This window comes from Aquila chrysaetos, chromosome 1 (genome assembly GCF_900496995.4).
Source record: "Aquila chrysaetos chrysaetos chromosome 1, bAquChr1.4, whole genome shotgun sequence".
NCBI lineage: Eukaryota > Metazoa > Chordata > Aves > Accipitriformes > Accipitridae > Aquila > Aquila chrysaetos.
Window position 1 is genome coordinate 28637343 of NC_044004.1, and position 14734 is coordinate 28652076.

The following is a 14734-nucleotide window of genomic DNA, read 5'->3' on the forward strand; positions in this document are numbered from 1 at the left end:
GTAACAGCTGGCAAGACAGAATACCGGAGGCAGTTACCAGGGAAAAAAGAACATACAATGCTAAAGGGAATGCAGGTATTGATGGGATGCCTGACTAATCTGGAAAGGATGTATACGAGGCGGCAGATATCTGTGGCTTCTTCCAGAACTCTGACATGCTTAAAGCATCTTCGACTCCTTTCACAGAGTTTTTATGTTGACTGCATCCCTCTTTCATCACCTTCCTACCTCTGTTTAGAATGAATTAAAAACATTTTCTGGGACTGACCACACAAGGAAGCTGATGCTTACAGGCAGATCCTCCAGTGGGCCAGCAAGGCCAGAGAACAAAATGTATTTGAGGAAAATAATGAGGAGTGATTTTCCCCTGGATATTTCTTTCAGCGTGAGCTCTGCTCCTTGCCCCATGGCACATCTAATAGAAAGTTACAACTTCTTCTAAAATGACAGACAAGACAAAGAAGAGGGAGCCACACATCGTGGCCATGAGAGATCCTGGAAGGGGAAGGAGAGCGGGACTAGCCAAGTACCAGCGCTCACAGAAGCGAAGGGGTTGTGGGAGAGAGCAGGACCAATCCTCTTGTCAGTAACAAGCAAAACATCTTTCATTAACTATAAAACCGGTCCCAACCAAAATGCCTGATAAAGTGGAATTTTAGCTCCAGACCTTTACTTCTGTGAGATGACTGCTGTTCTATTTACATTATTATTTCAGGAAGGAAAGAGAGGGAAAGAGGAGAGGAAAGGAGGGAGGAAGGATGGAAAAATTTTAAAGCAAGTAAAGGCATTGTTCTCAGTCAGAGCAGTATATGAGACTGTTTTCACCAAAATGACTATTATCATCATGGTCCTAAAGAGAAAAGAACGTATGTCATGTAGAAAATAAATAACGTCACAAAGTAAGTAGCCAGGCACTATTTATTTTTTCACAGTGTAACCAATCAACTTCACAGCAGATACAGTAAAAACAATGCATTACAACTGCTCTACAAAGTTCAGTGTTGAAACTTTCTTGATTCTTATCAGTTTAAGAGACATCAGAGCACAAACATCTAATCTGTTCATTTTGCACAGAACACATGGTATTCAATGGTGGGTTTTTTATTTATTTTATTTTTAAGACTATGGCTTTCAGAGTTTTACATTTAGAAGATTACAGGCTACATCTCAGAAACATCTGTATGAACCATGCACCAGGGTGCAAGCACATTTCCACTCAATGCACAAGGACTAGTGCAACATTTATATGAAAATTCAATAGACATTAACATTCACAGTAGAGTCATGAGCTATAAATCCTCTCCTTCAGACCACTGTCAGTCTTCTCCTGGCAAGAGGTTTCTGAGATTTTGTTTTTTCTAGAAGTCCTTATAAGCCACCTCTCTCCCATAATCTTACTTCAGAAATTCTGTTTTCAAAGCCTTGAGCAGCCAAGCCCCTTCTGATAGAGGGCCATAAGCATCTCCTTTCTGAGCTTGTTAGTATTATTCCTGTCATCAGTCTCAAAGTCTCATCAGTCCTCAAATAAAATCAGCTTTTAGCAGCTGACGTACTATTCTGCATGAGGTATACTGTTGTCAAAAAAAACCCATAGGGTGAAATCCCTCCATTTGCTTTCATGTCTCCCCAGACCTCAAGAAAATTTAAAACAACAAAAAAAAAATCCCACAGGCAAGAGAGAACAAAAGGCTAGAAAATTCTAGCCTTGAACCATATTTGAACTTTCTGCAATATTCTATAGCAATCTAAACTTTATATTTATTTAAAACAGTATCAGTGATGCCTAGTTACTCACTTTTGGAGTGCTTTAAACTGAAAGTTTAAAGGATGATTTTTAGAAAGGGCTGAACATTGATGATCTCAAAAGCAGGTCTTTTTTCATATGTCTTAAACTGCACATCAGAAAATGAGGCATCCCAAAACTAACGGTATACTAAGATATGTAAAACTCTTGAGTTGATCTTTTACCATGGTAGCAATAGAGTTCTCAAAATAAAGACCAGAATCCATCTACTCCACAAATGCAATCACAGCAACTTCCTCAGCACTGAAGAAATTTGCTTCTACCTATATCTATAAATCAACTTTTCAACAAAGAGGGAATTTTCATGTTTACCTTCAGTGATATCAATGCCTATCTTCAACCAGAACATATGTGTTCTCCGTTTCTTCTTTAGTGAAAAGGAGTTAAATTAAAAATGAGTCCACAAGACCGATCAAATGGAGCCATAATTATTTTAAAAGCTTCTGAACCACTTCTACATTCTAACTGTGCAAACCTATATGGTTTTTTTCAGGACCTTTCTGGTCACATTTAGAACATAAATTTTAGGGGCAGGGGGGAAAGCTTGTTAAAATGACAAACAGAACTTGATGTATATGTAAAAATTTTCTTATCTTTCTTTCCAGTCTACATATGGATATATATACATATGTCTTTGCCATTGCCAATATAATTTCCACCACACTCACAAAGTCTTAGTTGTGTGGGATTTAGCCAAGAGCATCACCAGTTTATCATCTCTGAAGGCTTCTGGTTCAGCCATGCTCATTAATAATGTTGTCAAATATTAAAATGATAATATCAATGTTTCACTCTAACCTGGCAGACAGACTTTATCAAAATGGAGAAGCAAGAAACAATCAATTTAATACCTGCAAATGCTTTAGTTTTGGCATTGCACATGAAAGATTATGGTATTTTAAGAGAGGCTGAAGAGGTCATGGCTTAATCACATTAAAAGCCTGTGAAGATACCTTGATGTTTCTAGGTAATTGAATATAATAATGGATGAATGCATACCAAGGCTATTGGAAAAGTACCAAATAACTGAGTAGGACTCTAAATATCAGCACACTTGTAATAATAATATTAGCCCAACTGACAAGGCTTCTGGACAGAAAACTGAAATGGAAGAATAAATTTGCATCGATAACATGTATTTTATATATAATCCTTAGTAGCAGCATTGAGAGTTACAAAATTTATCTTAATGTTCCATATTTTTTTCAGTAAGCTAACCACAAGGGCTTTAATGAATAATTTTTAAAGGAACACTGATGCTTAATATTGCAACATTGTCCACTGGTGCCAAAACACTATCAAATTAAATGCATGGTATGAATGTTCACTTGGGTAGTTAAAAATACCAGCATTTTTTAAAAACAGAATTAAAAAAAAGGATGCACTAGTAAAGGTCAAACTGTGAATCACTGAAACACTATGTCAGCTATAGATGCCGAGACAGAGACTTGCATTAAGAGTGTATTTGAATAATGGAACCTCAATATAATAAATACTGAGACACATAATAAATCAACAAGTGTTATTTTTGAAGGATATTTCTGTAAATTTAGGTTTTAGACCATACATTGTAACTGCTTATAAAACTTCAATGAAGTGGCATACAAATTATAGCATTATTGTTTATTTAATTGGAAACAGCAATTAAGAACAAATATTAGATTTTTCAAGATAGGAATCACCATGAGATTGCCAGATTCTGATCCTTCCGTTTCATTTAAGGAAGTATTTGTATTCTATAGCAATTTAAACTGTAAAGAGAGGTATCATAATGCAACCCTTCTTGTTCACACAAAAAGTCTAAGCATTCACAGTGGACAACAGTTGGAAATACAAAAGATACTGTGAAGACGCACAAACCATTAAGTTTTCAGTGACTAAAGCATGAACACAGATTGTATATTTACACTGGGCCTATGAATATCTAAATATCCACATTTACCTATCTTGGAAAATCTGAGCCATAGTGCAAGTGCCTTCATTGTTCCTGCTCCGATGCAGAGGGACAAACAGGACTTTACCTGTTTAAAATGACCATGACCTTTTTTCTGAAGATTTCACAAGCCAAAAGATTCCTATTTACCGTCTTCCTAAGGAGGAAAAACAATTCAAGGGGAAATAGACATCTGCAGTGAAATAATGACTCATCCTCACTTCCCACCCGCAGTAGCTGGTTTTGGTTTTTGTTTTTAAATATTGAATTGGCAAAATATATCCTCTGTGGGGGCAGTACTGGTCACTGCTGTTAACAGTCTTCAACCTTTTCAATTCTAAACGACAAAGCAATCTTAATGCCACCCTACAGAGCCAGTCTGCCTCTTCAGAAGGATGAACTGAAAATCACTTGCCCAATATTTGGTGGCAAGACGTCTCCTACCTGCAATGCCTGGACAGGGAAACTTCAAGAGGAAACCTTTTCTTTTGAATTCAGCAAGGCTCAGACCCTGATGATAGAGATCATTTTGTGAAGCCAGAAACACACAAAAGAATTGCTTCCAACCTGAAAAATGTTTGAGTCTCAGGTACATGCAGAGATGTATGGAAAAGCAGCTACTACAAAGAATTACAAAAGAGAAGCCTTATTACTGCAAGCAGACTCCCGTCTCTCTTGATCCTGTCAGCTAGTGGGACTCAGGCCCTGTTGTCAGTAGCAAAATTGTCCTCATTTACACATGCCATACACCTACTCTTCTGAAAGTCTTTTCTTGACTAAGAAAAGGAACTGAGAGGAAGAACAAGGTAGAACAGTTTACAGGTCTTCTGTCTTACATCCCCCGTGGCTCTCCTCACACAGCTCAAGTAATGTTGATCTACCCTAAGCAAAATTTGCAGGCAAAGCAAGATTTGTCACTGGGAAGGGGAATGAGATTGCCCAGAAATTTTACAGATTTTTTTTTTGCCCTTAAAATAACATGAGACTTTTAAAATTTTTTTAGAAACAATATATTGCTAGCAGGCAACAAGACCCACCTATGGAAAAAAGGGCTAGATCCTTTAGTCTATTACAGTATCAGCTAATCTCCTATCTCCATGGGCTGTCTGAGATTTCCTCTAACACCTTCATTAACGTTCTGGCTTTCTCAGTGAGATTTAATAGGAATCAGAATCAAAAGTATAGTACTCACTGCCTTTTCATCAGCATCATAACAGATCCAAAAGACAACTCAGAACCCACAATACTGAGCCCTGTGACAAGATTTAGACACCTTGTCCAGGAGTGCAATCAAAACTCTCCCCCTATACCACACGGAGGATACCTCAGTGCCTCATAACAGGACAGTCAACTCAATGAAACCCCTCCTGTGCAAAGATAAACATGAAGTGCAGGGATGCTTTTCCATCGTTCTGGAAGTCACAGCACACATCCACTTTCTGAAAGAAAGCATGCACCCTGTTTCAAATTATAGTCCCACAGGCAGAAATCACCCTTGCGTTTAACCAGAAACTCTTACCAACTTCCCTGGAGTACACCGGCTACCCTAGTTCATGTCTGGCATGATCGAAATCTACCTTTCCCACTCCCTGAAGGAGAGACGGACTCAATGATTGAATGCATTCTAATTCTCAGGTATTTGGAAACAGTAAACTGAAATGATGAATGATGTAATTAAAGAAAACATATCTCACTTTAGGCAGATAGATATTTAAATCCAAACTCTTCCTGTTGGGCTTTCAATTGAAAGGTCAAAGGTGTTCACAAATTACAAAGCACAGGTCATATATCAATTCTAAACAATTCTTTCACTACCATAGCAAATAAGCAACAGAAAATTATAAAAACCATGCTGGAGGTGATTCTCCTTCAAAGTCTTACACAATCCTATGTCTCTGAATGTCAGAAAACCGGATAAGGTTAAAGCCTTTGAAGCACATCAACATGTGAATATAAAATACGTTACCCAGAGCTCATGCTTTGGTTGCACTGACACTACATAAAACAGATTCATTCAGACACAGAAGACATGCACTGAAGATCAGTGAGGTACAGTCATAGAAAAAACCTTACCAAAAAATAACACACTGAGCAGTACTCACTACTAAAACAGACAAGTGGTGAACACTAATACAGAAATATCAAGGAAAAGTATCTTTTTTTGAATACATTTCAGGAGATGTCTAAGATATGTGCAGTATAAAACCGTTTGCCTAGACTTTTTCACCTCTCCGCGTTTATGGCAATTTCTCCTCTTACATCCCTCTCTTTCAGTGAGAAAACTTCTTATGGAAGAGGGTCTGGCTTACACCCTTGATGTTCAATCATTTGAGCTACTGAACACTCATTACTGAAATTAGTGCAAATTAAGCATGTGTTAATGGCATCAATTCAGGATAGCATCACTCTTTATGACAGTACATAAGCACATGCTTTTCTGAATTCTGGTCTAATTACAGTATTGATTAGGAATAGGTTTAAGCATGTGCTTAAGCAGTAATGGTCAGAATAATATGACTCCAAATACTGTGCTCCCAGCTATCAGTAAATGAACTTTTATCCAGGTAGATTTGAAAAATGATTGCAGCATCTAAGTCCAAGTAATTACAGTCTCTGTTTCTTGTCATTTTTTTTAGTATCACTTAGATTTCTGGGAATCAACTGTTTACATGCAGATTAGAAAGAAAACACATAGCACTAAAATAACACATTTATTACATGCCATGTTACAGTTCACTGCATTCCCATTTCTATTTGCACTCACAGTACTATGGGAAACTAAAATTATTTCATCAGAAACAAATGAAGTACACAGAAAAGTTTGTCAACAGACAGAAGCAAGTGTATCCATAAGCCAAACAGCCATAACATTCAATAGGTTTAATACTCCATTACATTGTTTCATAGAAATTAGAGATGAAAGACTTCTTATCCATCCCTTGCCAATTCTGGATGTTTTCTGTTCTCCAATTCAGTCACTGGAGGCTGACTGGCAACTGACAACCACATGAATAGAAAAAGCTAACTAGATGTGCCAGAGGAGAGCAGGCTGTGAAATTTGTATTTCCTCTTGTGAAGTGCCAAGTTCTTTCAAGTTCCTTTTGTTTAAAGGTGAATTAATGAAACTCAGGAGCTCACAAAATCTGGGCCTTGTATAGCGAGTAGACATCTTTTCAAGTACACATCCAACACATTGCTGCTGAAGCCACCTTCATCCCTCCTACAGAGGAATGTGTTTCGTGTGCTGTCAAAAAGCATCAAACTGCACTATGGAATTAAAACTGACACATTTCCATTGTACTGAACATTTTCTGAAAATGAGACTCTAAAGAAACAATAAATTATAGTAGATCAGTGTTGTTAATGATGCTGCCCTTCTATGCTCAGTCCGACAGTCAGAAGAAGGTGGTGCTCAGAAAGGTCATGCAACAAATAATGTCAGCCAACCTCAACAGCAGGCTTTCAGATTCTCTCAACCACTTTCGTATTTTGTCAGCTAAATACTGAAATAAAGTTTGCATTAAAATGGGATCTTCTCTGTCACGCTTTCTTCCAGAATCACTGCACATAGTCTTGCATTCTCTATTAAACTTCAGGGCTGAACACTGCAGTAACATTTCATCTGAAATGTGTATTGCATATCATATCTTATTATGTCTGGTACCAACTAGAATATAAAAATACATTAATCTTTTCTGAGAAACTCAGAGGAGGGAGCACATACAACAGAAATATTGGGGGCGTCCGTCATGTATCATTTTCTATTATTAGCTATTAATCATGTCTTTATCTCCAGTACTGAACATCCTTACCTACAGCCAAATACTAATCCCATTAATCCTCTTTAAAGATCTGTAAGGTCTTCTGAGTAATTCTGACTTTTACTTAATGCATATCTTAATTTTACAGTGATTTTTGCAAGCTCACTTGAGACCAGTTTCCTTTTAAGAAAGGAGGAAAGACTGCACTTTTCCATAATGAAGACAATGGATTTAAAAATAGAAATGAGATACTAAATGCTGCCAGCCAGCAATAGTCAACACAGAGAAGTCAGTCCAGAAAGGCTACTACTGAAGAATTGCTACCAAAGTGAACAGAAGCTCTGACCACAGAAAGGCTGGACAACTGGTCCTATGATTTTTGTGGTGACACATCCCATCTTGGAGAGGGATCTGCAATGCATAAGGATTATTTTAATTCCCTTCCCCCCTCATAACAGGGCTTTTCCATTAGAAACAAATAAATATCAAGGTGGTAATTACACAGCAATCCATAACACAGGTTCAGTAAATTCATACCATTTGGCTCTGGCTCAGTGAGTAGCATATGCAGTAACAAGCAGAATCTACAAAATCGTACTGTATGCAGAGTGGAGCAGGTCACACACTACGCTCTTAGGGCTGGAGATTTAACATAGTGGCTTTGAATACAATGACTATAGCACTGTTACAGGTTTTCCAAACTCTGATGGTACAAATTCTACCGAACGTAGAGTTACAACTTTTTCTGTGGCCCTGAGTATGAATCAGACAAAGGACAGGGGAATGGGGAGGATGTGAAGAGCAGTAAGCTTAGTGGCCAGAATCTCAGCCAACATCAGTCTGGTTTCCATGAAATGAGCAAGCAATGGCAGCTGGGTAGGAATTTTTGAAAGTTGTAGCCCTCTTGGAGAACTTTGGGGAACTCACAACAGTGAAGTAACAGCAGATAGAGCACAGACATAAATGTAATCTAAGGTTGAAAGCCAAAAGTCTGTATCAACGGTCAGGATAAGACAAGCTCAGAATTACCCTTGGGTTTTTTGTGATATATCCATTTCTTGCTGCTCTAATCTCTACATTCTGTATGAATCTGAATGTGATTAATTATGACTTAATCACTCTTTTTAACATACTGCAGAGAACAAATGGCTGGTTGAAAAATAGAAATGTTCCATTTCAACTTTTTTAAATCAGGGATTAATAAAATCATCACCTTATGGATGAAATGGATGAGAATAACTAATCCCATTTTATTAAGGCTTTCTTTGTAAAGGTGTAAGAGATGCTACAAAATTAATCTGCATTATCTTTAGGATTAAAATTGAAAGCTTATGTAGAACTGTCCAGTTAAATAACATAGCCTCTTGACTCTGCATTTTGTTAGAGCTGGACAAAAAAAGTGTATATTCAGGCAAGTTAAATGTTAGGGATACTTATTTTTAAAATTTCTTTTGAAATACCAATATCAGTTCTATAGTTGATCACAAGAGGGAGACTACATCACCATATTTCCTCTCATTGTTTCAAATTTTCAAAGCATCCAAACAATATGAGTCATTTTGGACCAGCTCTAATCTTTGACTGCTCACTGAAAAGTGTTAATGACTGTTCAATTAGCATTTTTTTCTGAGTTTGTCAAATCTCTGAAATTTATAGATAAAGATAGCCAATCCAGTAAACAAGATTGAACAATGCAAAGGCAGTTGGAAAGAAGATTCGAGAATAGGAGTCAATTTTTGCAATGCGGATGTGTATTCTTCCTTCTCTCCAAGATCCTGTGCGGCAGTCTTCAAAACAACAAAAGAAGCTAGCACAGTCTTTCCCTTCTAGGCACTCATATCCATAATCATCATCACGTTCAGGGAGATGATTAATGTTATTAATTGGAATTAGTGTTGATCCAGGCCGAACAGCAATGGCAGGTGGTTTCTTAAGAAAAACAAAAAAGAAAAATATAGATTTGTGGGGTTTTTTATCCTCATGTTAAACAATTCCACAGGCTTTCCTTAGCAAAGGCCAGTATTAGCACCTTCAGTACAATATACAGAAATTCTAATATTAAAGAAAACAGTTTGGGGAGCTTTGTGAATTATGAACTGATGCATATAATTAGCTCATGCAGGCAAAAGATCATGAATTATTTTCACCTGCCACAGTGAAAACTGGGCTGTGCTGGGATTTGGGAATAGTGGATAATTAGTTACACAGACAGGGTTAGCTGATCCCATCTACACAACACAAACGAACATTTTGAAGTCAGTCACAGCTTGACAACTGGGTCACAAGCAAGTCCACAAGCAGGCTATGAGCATGACTACCAAGGGAATGATGGTTCTCCCACCATTTGGAGTCTTTAGAACAAGACCGGACGTGTTTCTGGAAGCTACATTTTCACCAAAAAAAGAGCTAATGGGATTAGCACAGTGTCACTGGTGAAGTTTAAAAGACTGAGACACATAGGGCCAGGCTACGTCATCTAACCTTCTGATGTTCAATCCCTACACAATATGCCCTGCCTTTAGAAACCAAGACACAAGACTCTCTAGGACAATGCCATTCAAGCCAGTGAAACTGATTAATTCAGCTCTTAATTCTTACTTTTACTTTCCATGGGCATAACTCAACCCTTTGCAATCTGGTAAAAACTCAGTGTAACAGATGTTAAGGTTCATAAATAATTTTCATAGAAAAAATCTGGGTGCCTTATTGCCTAGTACATATACTGTTTGCTGGTCCCTTTCTTGCCACTTTTGCCTTTTCGCCTTCCTGTTACTTGTGCTACCACACCCCGTCTTTCCCCCTTTTATTATTCTGTTTCCAAGCAGTTCTTCACTCTTCATCCTTGTTTTCCTGAATATTTCAAAAGACAGTCTCTTTCTCTATCTGTCCTTTTTTCTCTTTCTAAATCTCATAGCCTTTTTAAACTACTCCACAACCCTCTTTCTTTCAACAGCCCCCCCCGCTTTAGCATCTCCTCTAAAATCTTCAGACTGAAGATAGGGGTTATACCAATACTACTCTTACATTGTCTTCTCTTTTTTCTACCTTCTCCGTAATTTGTCATGTAAGGAATAAATACAGCAGGAAAGGATGCAGTCAGAGGAACTAATTGGAAGTGTAGAGCAGAATCTCTCTTAAACAATTATACATGATAGGCAATGAAAAAATATGAAAAAAATATGAAAAGCAGGAAGCCACATCATTTAGATTCTTGTTATGTTTTAGAGTCCTTCTGTCCCACTTCCAGGGAATTACTTTAGCCAGTACACAGATCTCTATACATCGTTAAGGAGGCACTCTTATTGCTGCAGAGACATTTTACCCAATGTCCCAAGGGGTGATGTTAAAGCAGTGCAGCATCCACCACGTTTTCAAATAGCTTTATTTAATAAGTGTCTTTACCAGAAGAAATTTCACACAGACTGCTGTTTCAATACTTTTTAGACGTGACGACCTAGGGAGCTAATTATCATCCTAAAGGACCTCATTATTCTTCCCAGCTATGATAATATACTGGCAATACTAACAAACAGTAGTTACATGCTTCTTACCCTAATTTGAGGCATTACAAACAGGGCTTATTTTTATGAAACATAAAAAGTAAGTTCAAATTTTTTTTTAACTTACAAAATTATTATTTTGTTGAAGATACATAGGGAAAGATGCTTATTTCTGATTCATGACTAATCTGGTTTTACAAGAATTTTCTGACTGTTGGTTCTGTCAATGTAAGATTCATGGAATGATTCGTTTCTACTAGTGGGGTAAAACAGGAATCCCCAACTCAGAAACACCATGGGAGGAGGAAAAAAATAACAGTACTGCTTTTCACTGGTCATGTCACCAGCACAGACTGAAGCTGGCTACTGAATTACAGGTTTGAAGAGGTGGCCTGGGAGAGGCAGAAAGACAGTGCCATCTTATAGGCCTAACTACCTACAGGGAATGCATAAAATGTGTGTAAGAAAGAGACAACATGAAGAAAAAGGGGAAAAAAGACCAACACCTCACAAGAAAATGACCTTGTATCAGTTGGCAGAGACTTAAAAAAAAAAAAAAAAAAAAAAGGAACGTGTACATACAGGAGTATGTGCCGATTGTTCACGTACATGTCTACTGATATTGTAGATAAAACTCCATGTAGAGTGAGAAGCATTTATAATATACTCTGATAGGACCAAAACCAAATTATTCTGCATTAACACTAATACATGTACAAAAGAAAGCCATCATCTGTGGAGATCATAGCACAGGTGAAGCATTTAGATCAGGTGGAATAATGATCAGAACAAGATCCACAACTAATTAAGTTTAATCTTTCCTACCCAAACTCATTATCCTTACTAATGTGGATTTACATTAGCCAATTCATACTACCCTTCTTGAATGATGCCAGCACATATTTTTTAAGATAAAACTGCCGTAATCATTTGTAAAATCTCACCATTTTTTCACAAGATCATTTATTGCATCTTGTTGGCATTAGTTCCTGGAATAATAAGCTTTTATTGCATTTTGCAATAGAAATAGAAGACCTATGCAAAGCAAGTTTTACAAGGAATAAACACCTGTAAATGAGAACTTTTCAGAAGAAATTAAACTGACTATTTTAATTAAATTGGTTTTTTGAGTTACATATATATAACTACAAGAGAAACAGAATGAAGTCTTTGACAAAGATAAAAGGAGAAAAAATAAAATAAAATATGGATTTGTAATTGTACAACTTCCCATTAATTAATAAGATGGCTTCTTTAATTGTTCTATTTGGGACAAGAAATTTTATAGCTTTTTATAGAACATCACCAGAAAAACCCTTTTTATCAAATTAGAATCCTTGCATCTAAGTATATTAAATTTAATCCCCCTTTTTTTGGAGTAATCTCTTATCTAGTATGGTCTTATAGCCATAACATGCTGAAACATGTTTAAAGAATTCTGTGTGAAAAGATGGTTGGTTTTCAACTACTTAAAAACAAAAAGCATGCTTTAAGAACATAGTAAAACACAACCGAACAGTGTTTTGAGCATTATATTGCTAATTTTAATCTTAGTCCAAACTCCAGGTATTTATTCAATAAATGTCATAATTTCTATCTCACAGTTATTGTACATTTTAAATTGTCATATGCACTGAAAATCTCAAAGCATTTGGCAGATTATTGCACAAATGGCTGATGTATGAACAGATTCTGGAAAGTCTCATTCCTCCATTCAATGGAGTATACTTGCAAACCACTTCAATGGCTTTTGATCTGCCAGCAGCTGATCTTCAATATCTCCCTGGTTTGAATAAGCAGTATTTCCTCCCCTCTTCCTTTTCTCCTTGTGGTGCACGCTGAGAGCAGACCTGTTTCAGCTCTCTGTTCCCTAAGTGTTGTTGAGACCTCATTGCAACAACAACCTAAAATTGAATCTGCTATGCTAACACTGGGAAGTCCCCCAAATTCTGCAGCCTCTGTTACCTTTTACCCTCATTGCTCAGTTGTGGCCCTTGCCAAAGCCTGTTTTCCATCCCTTCCATTGTGCCTACATTTGCTTCTACCACTAACAGGAAAGAGGTTTGAGGCATCCATTTTCCAGTTCTCTTGGCTGTGCTGGATTCCCTGAGGATCACAGTGATGTCCAACGAAGGCAGCACAGGGCAGTATTAACCCTTCACCATTAGCCTTGTCCTAAATACACAGCTGATCCACTCAGACCAGCTCACCATATGAAATGTAAGGGCTTTCATCTCCCTGGTATTAAGCCGTAACAGCTCCGCAGTGCGCCCGTAAGACAGTCTCCCACAGCAGCTCTGCTCAAAATGGGTGCGTCAGTGCTTTCCCACACTAGTCGCAGAACAGATGTGGTTCATAACAGGAATTCTGCATTTCCATATCTGGGCTTCTGTAATTTCATTTCAATTTCTGTTTGATCTTACACACGTGGTATTCAGCCTTCACCCAGAAAAGACAACTGATGTTATGATTCAGCTATGCTCCAGCTTCCTTTGACAAAATGATCTGGAAGGGGGCTTTATACGTTGTCCTTCCTCTTATTCTCTCCAAAAGATGACTACAATATACCTCAGATATTAAGACTACTGTTCGAATGAATAAGCTATTTAATGCCTTTACCTCAATGTTTTATTAGTTTAAAGATTACCTTTAAATATTTGTACTGGCTTCCAACAATAGATTCTTTGGAAGTTCCAGTATTCTTATTACACGAGCAGAAAGCCTCTTAAAATTGAATAATACTTGTTCCTGGGATATGTGGGGATTCACACCAAACAAACATCAACTTGTAAAAGCAGAAGGTTCATTTTACCAGAAAGAAATATGGAAGTAAATGAAAAAAAAGAGTTAAAGTAAAATTTCTGAAGAGAGTCGGAATACTGACAAATAATGAGCACTTTTTCCTTTGCAAAGCTAGCAAGGTAAGACCCAAGTTAGGTTATGCAGATCCAAACAAATCCTCATACCTTCAGTCCATTTAGATTATCTCTACTGCTACAGTCTTATCTATGGTTCTCTGCCAGGTGCTGTTTTCAGAAGCACTGTGCCCAGACAGAACTGTCTCCATGGCCACACACTCCACGGGCAGCTCCAGAAGCACCAAGGGCTTGGGCATGGCATGTAAGCATGGAATATTATACCAAACCACTCTCTAGCTTAGGCTCATGTGTTCTCATTCACAGATGAGTGAAATGATCTAAAACCTTTGTTCATTAGTAGTATTTACAGAAAATTAGTACAAGCTCCCAGCTGTAAAAAAATGATAAAGTAACTATTAGTGTTAATTATCTTAGAACATTAGCCCTTCTACTTAAGAACCAGTCTCTTGAAATTAATGCTACAGTAAAGAGCATTCTGTATTTCTTTTTCTTCTTGGTTGGCTAAACTTACTGATGGCTTAGATTTTGCCTTCTTTTCTTTTCCTTTGTCCCCTTTTCTGTTGCTGGTAAAGTAATGCAAGGTGCCATATTCCATCAAGGCAGCAAACACAAAAATGAAGCAAACTGAGACAAAAAGGTCCATTGCTGTCACGTAGGAAACCTTTGGGAGTGACTTCCTAGCAATTGTACTCAATGTTGTCATGGTCAGCACCGTTGTAATGCCTGTTTGAGAAAGAAAGAAAGAAAAAAGACAGGAAGAGGGAAGTGTGTAAGTAACCCAATCACATTGTCACAAAAAAATCCTCAAATTAGCCCTTCATTCATGAGGCATACAAGAACAGAGCCACAGCAGGGTT

The 14734-nt window shown here is 37.4% G+C and overlaps 1 protein-coding gene across 3 annotated transcripts in view; it reads right to left on the bottom strand.

Annotated features, from left to right (window-relative positions):
* Positions 1-900: 900 nt before the first annotated feature.
* GABRG1 (gamma-aminobutyric acid type A receptor subunit gamma1) overlaps positions 901-14734 on the bottom strand; it is a 66474-nt gene continuing 52640 nt past the window's right edge. For all 3 annotated transcript variants that reach the window (XM_041122666.1, XM_030042640.1, XM_041122665.1), the window contains 2 exons: positions 14389-14600; positions 901-9427 (listed from right to left, as the gene is read on the bottom strand). In XM_041122666.1, coding sequence (XP_040978600.1) covers positions 9149-9427; positions 14389-14600 — 491 coding nt within the window. In that variant the 3' untranslated portion in view covers positions 901-9148. The remainder of the gene's footprint in view (positions 9428-14388; positions 14601-14734) is intronic.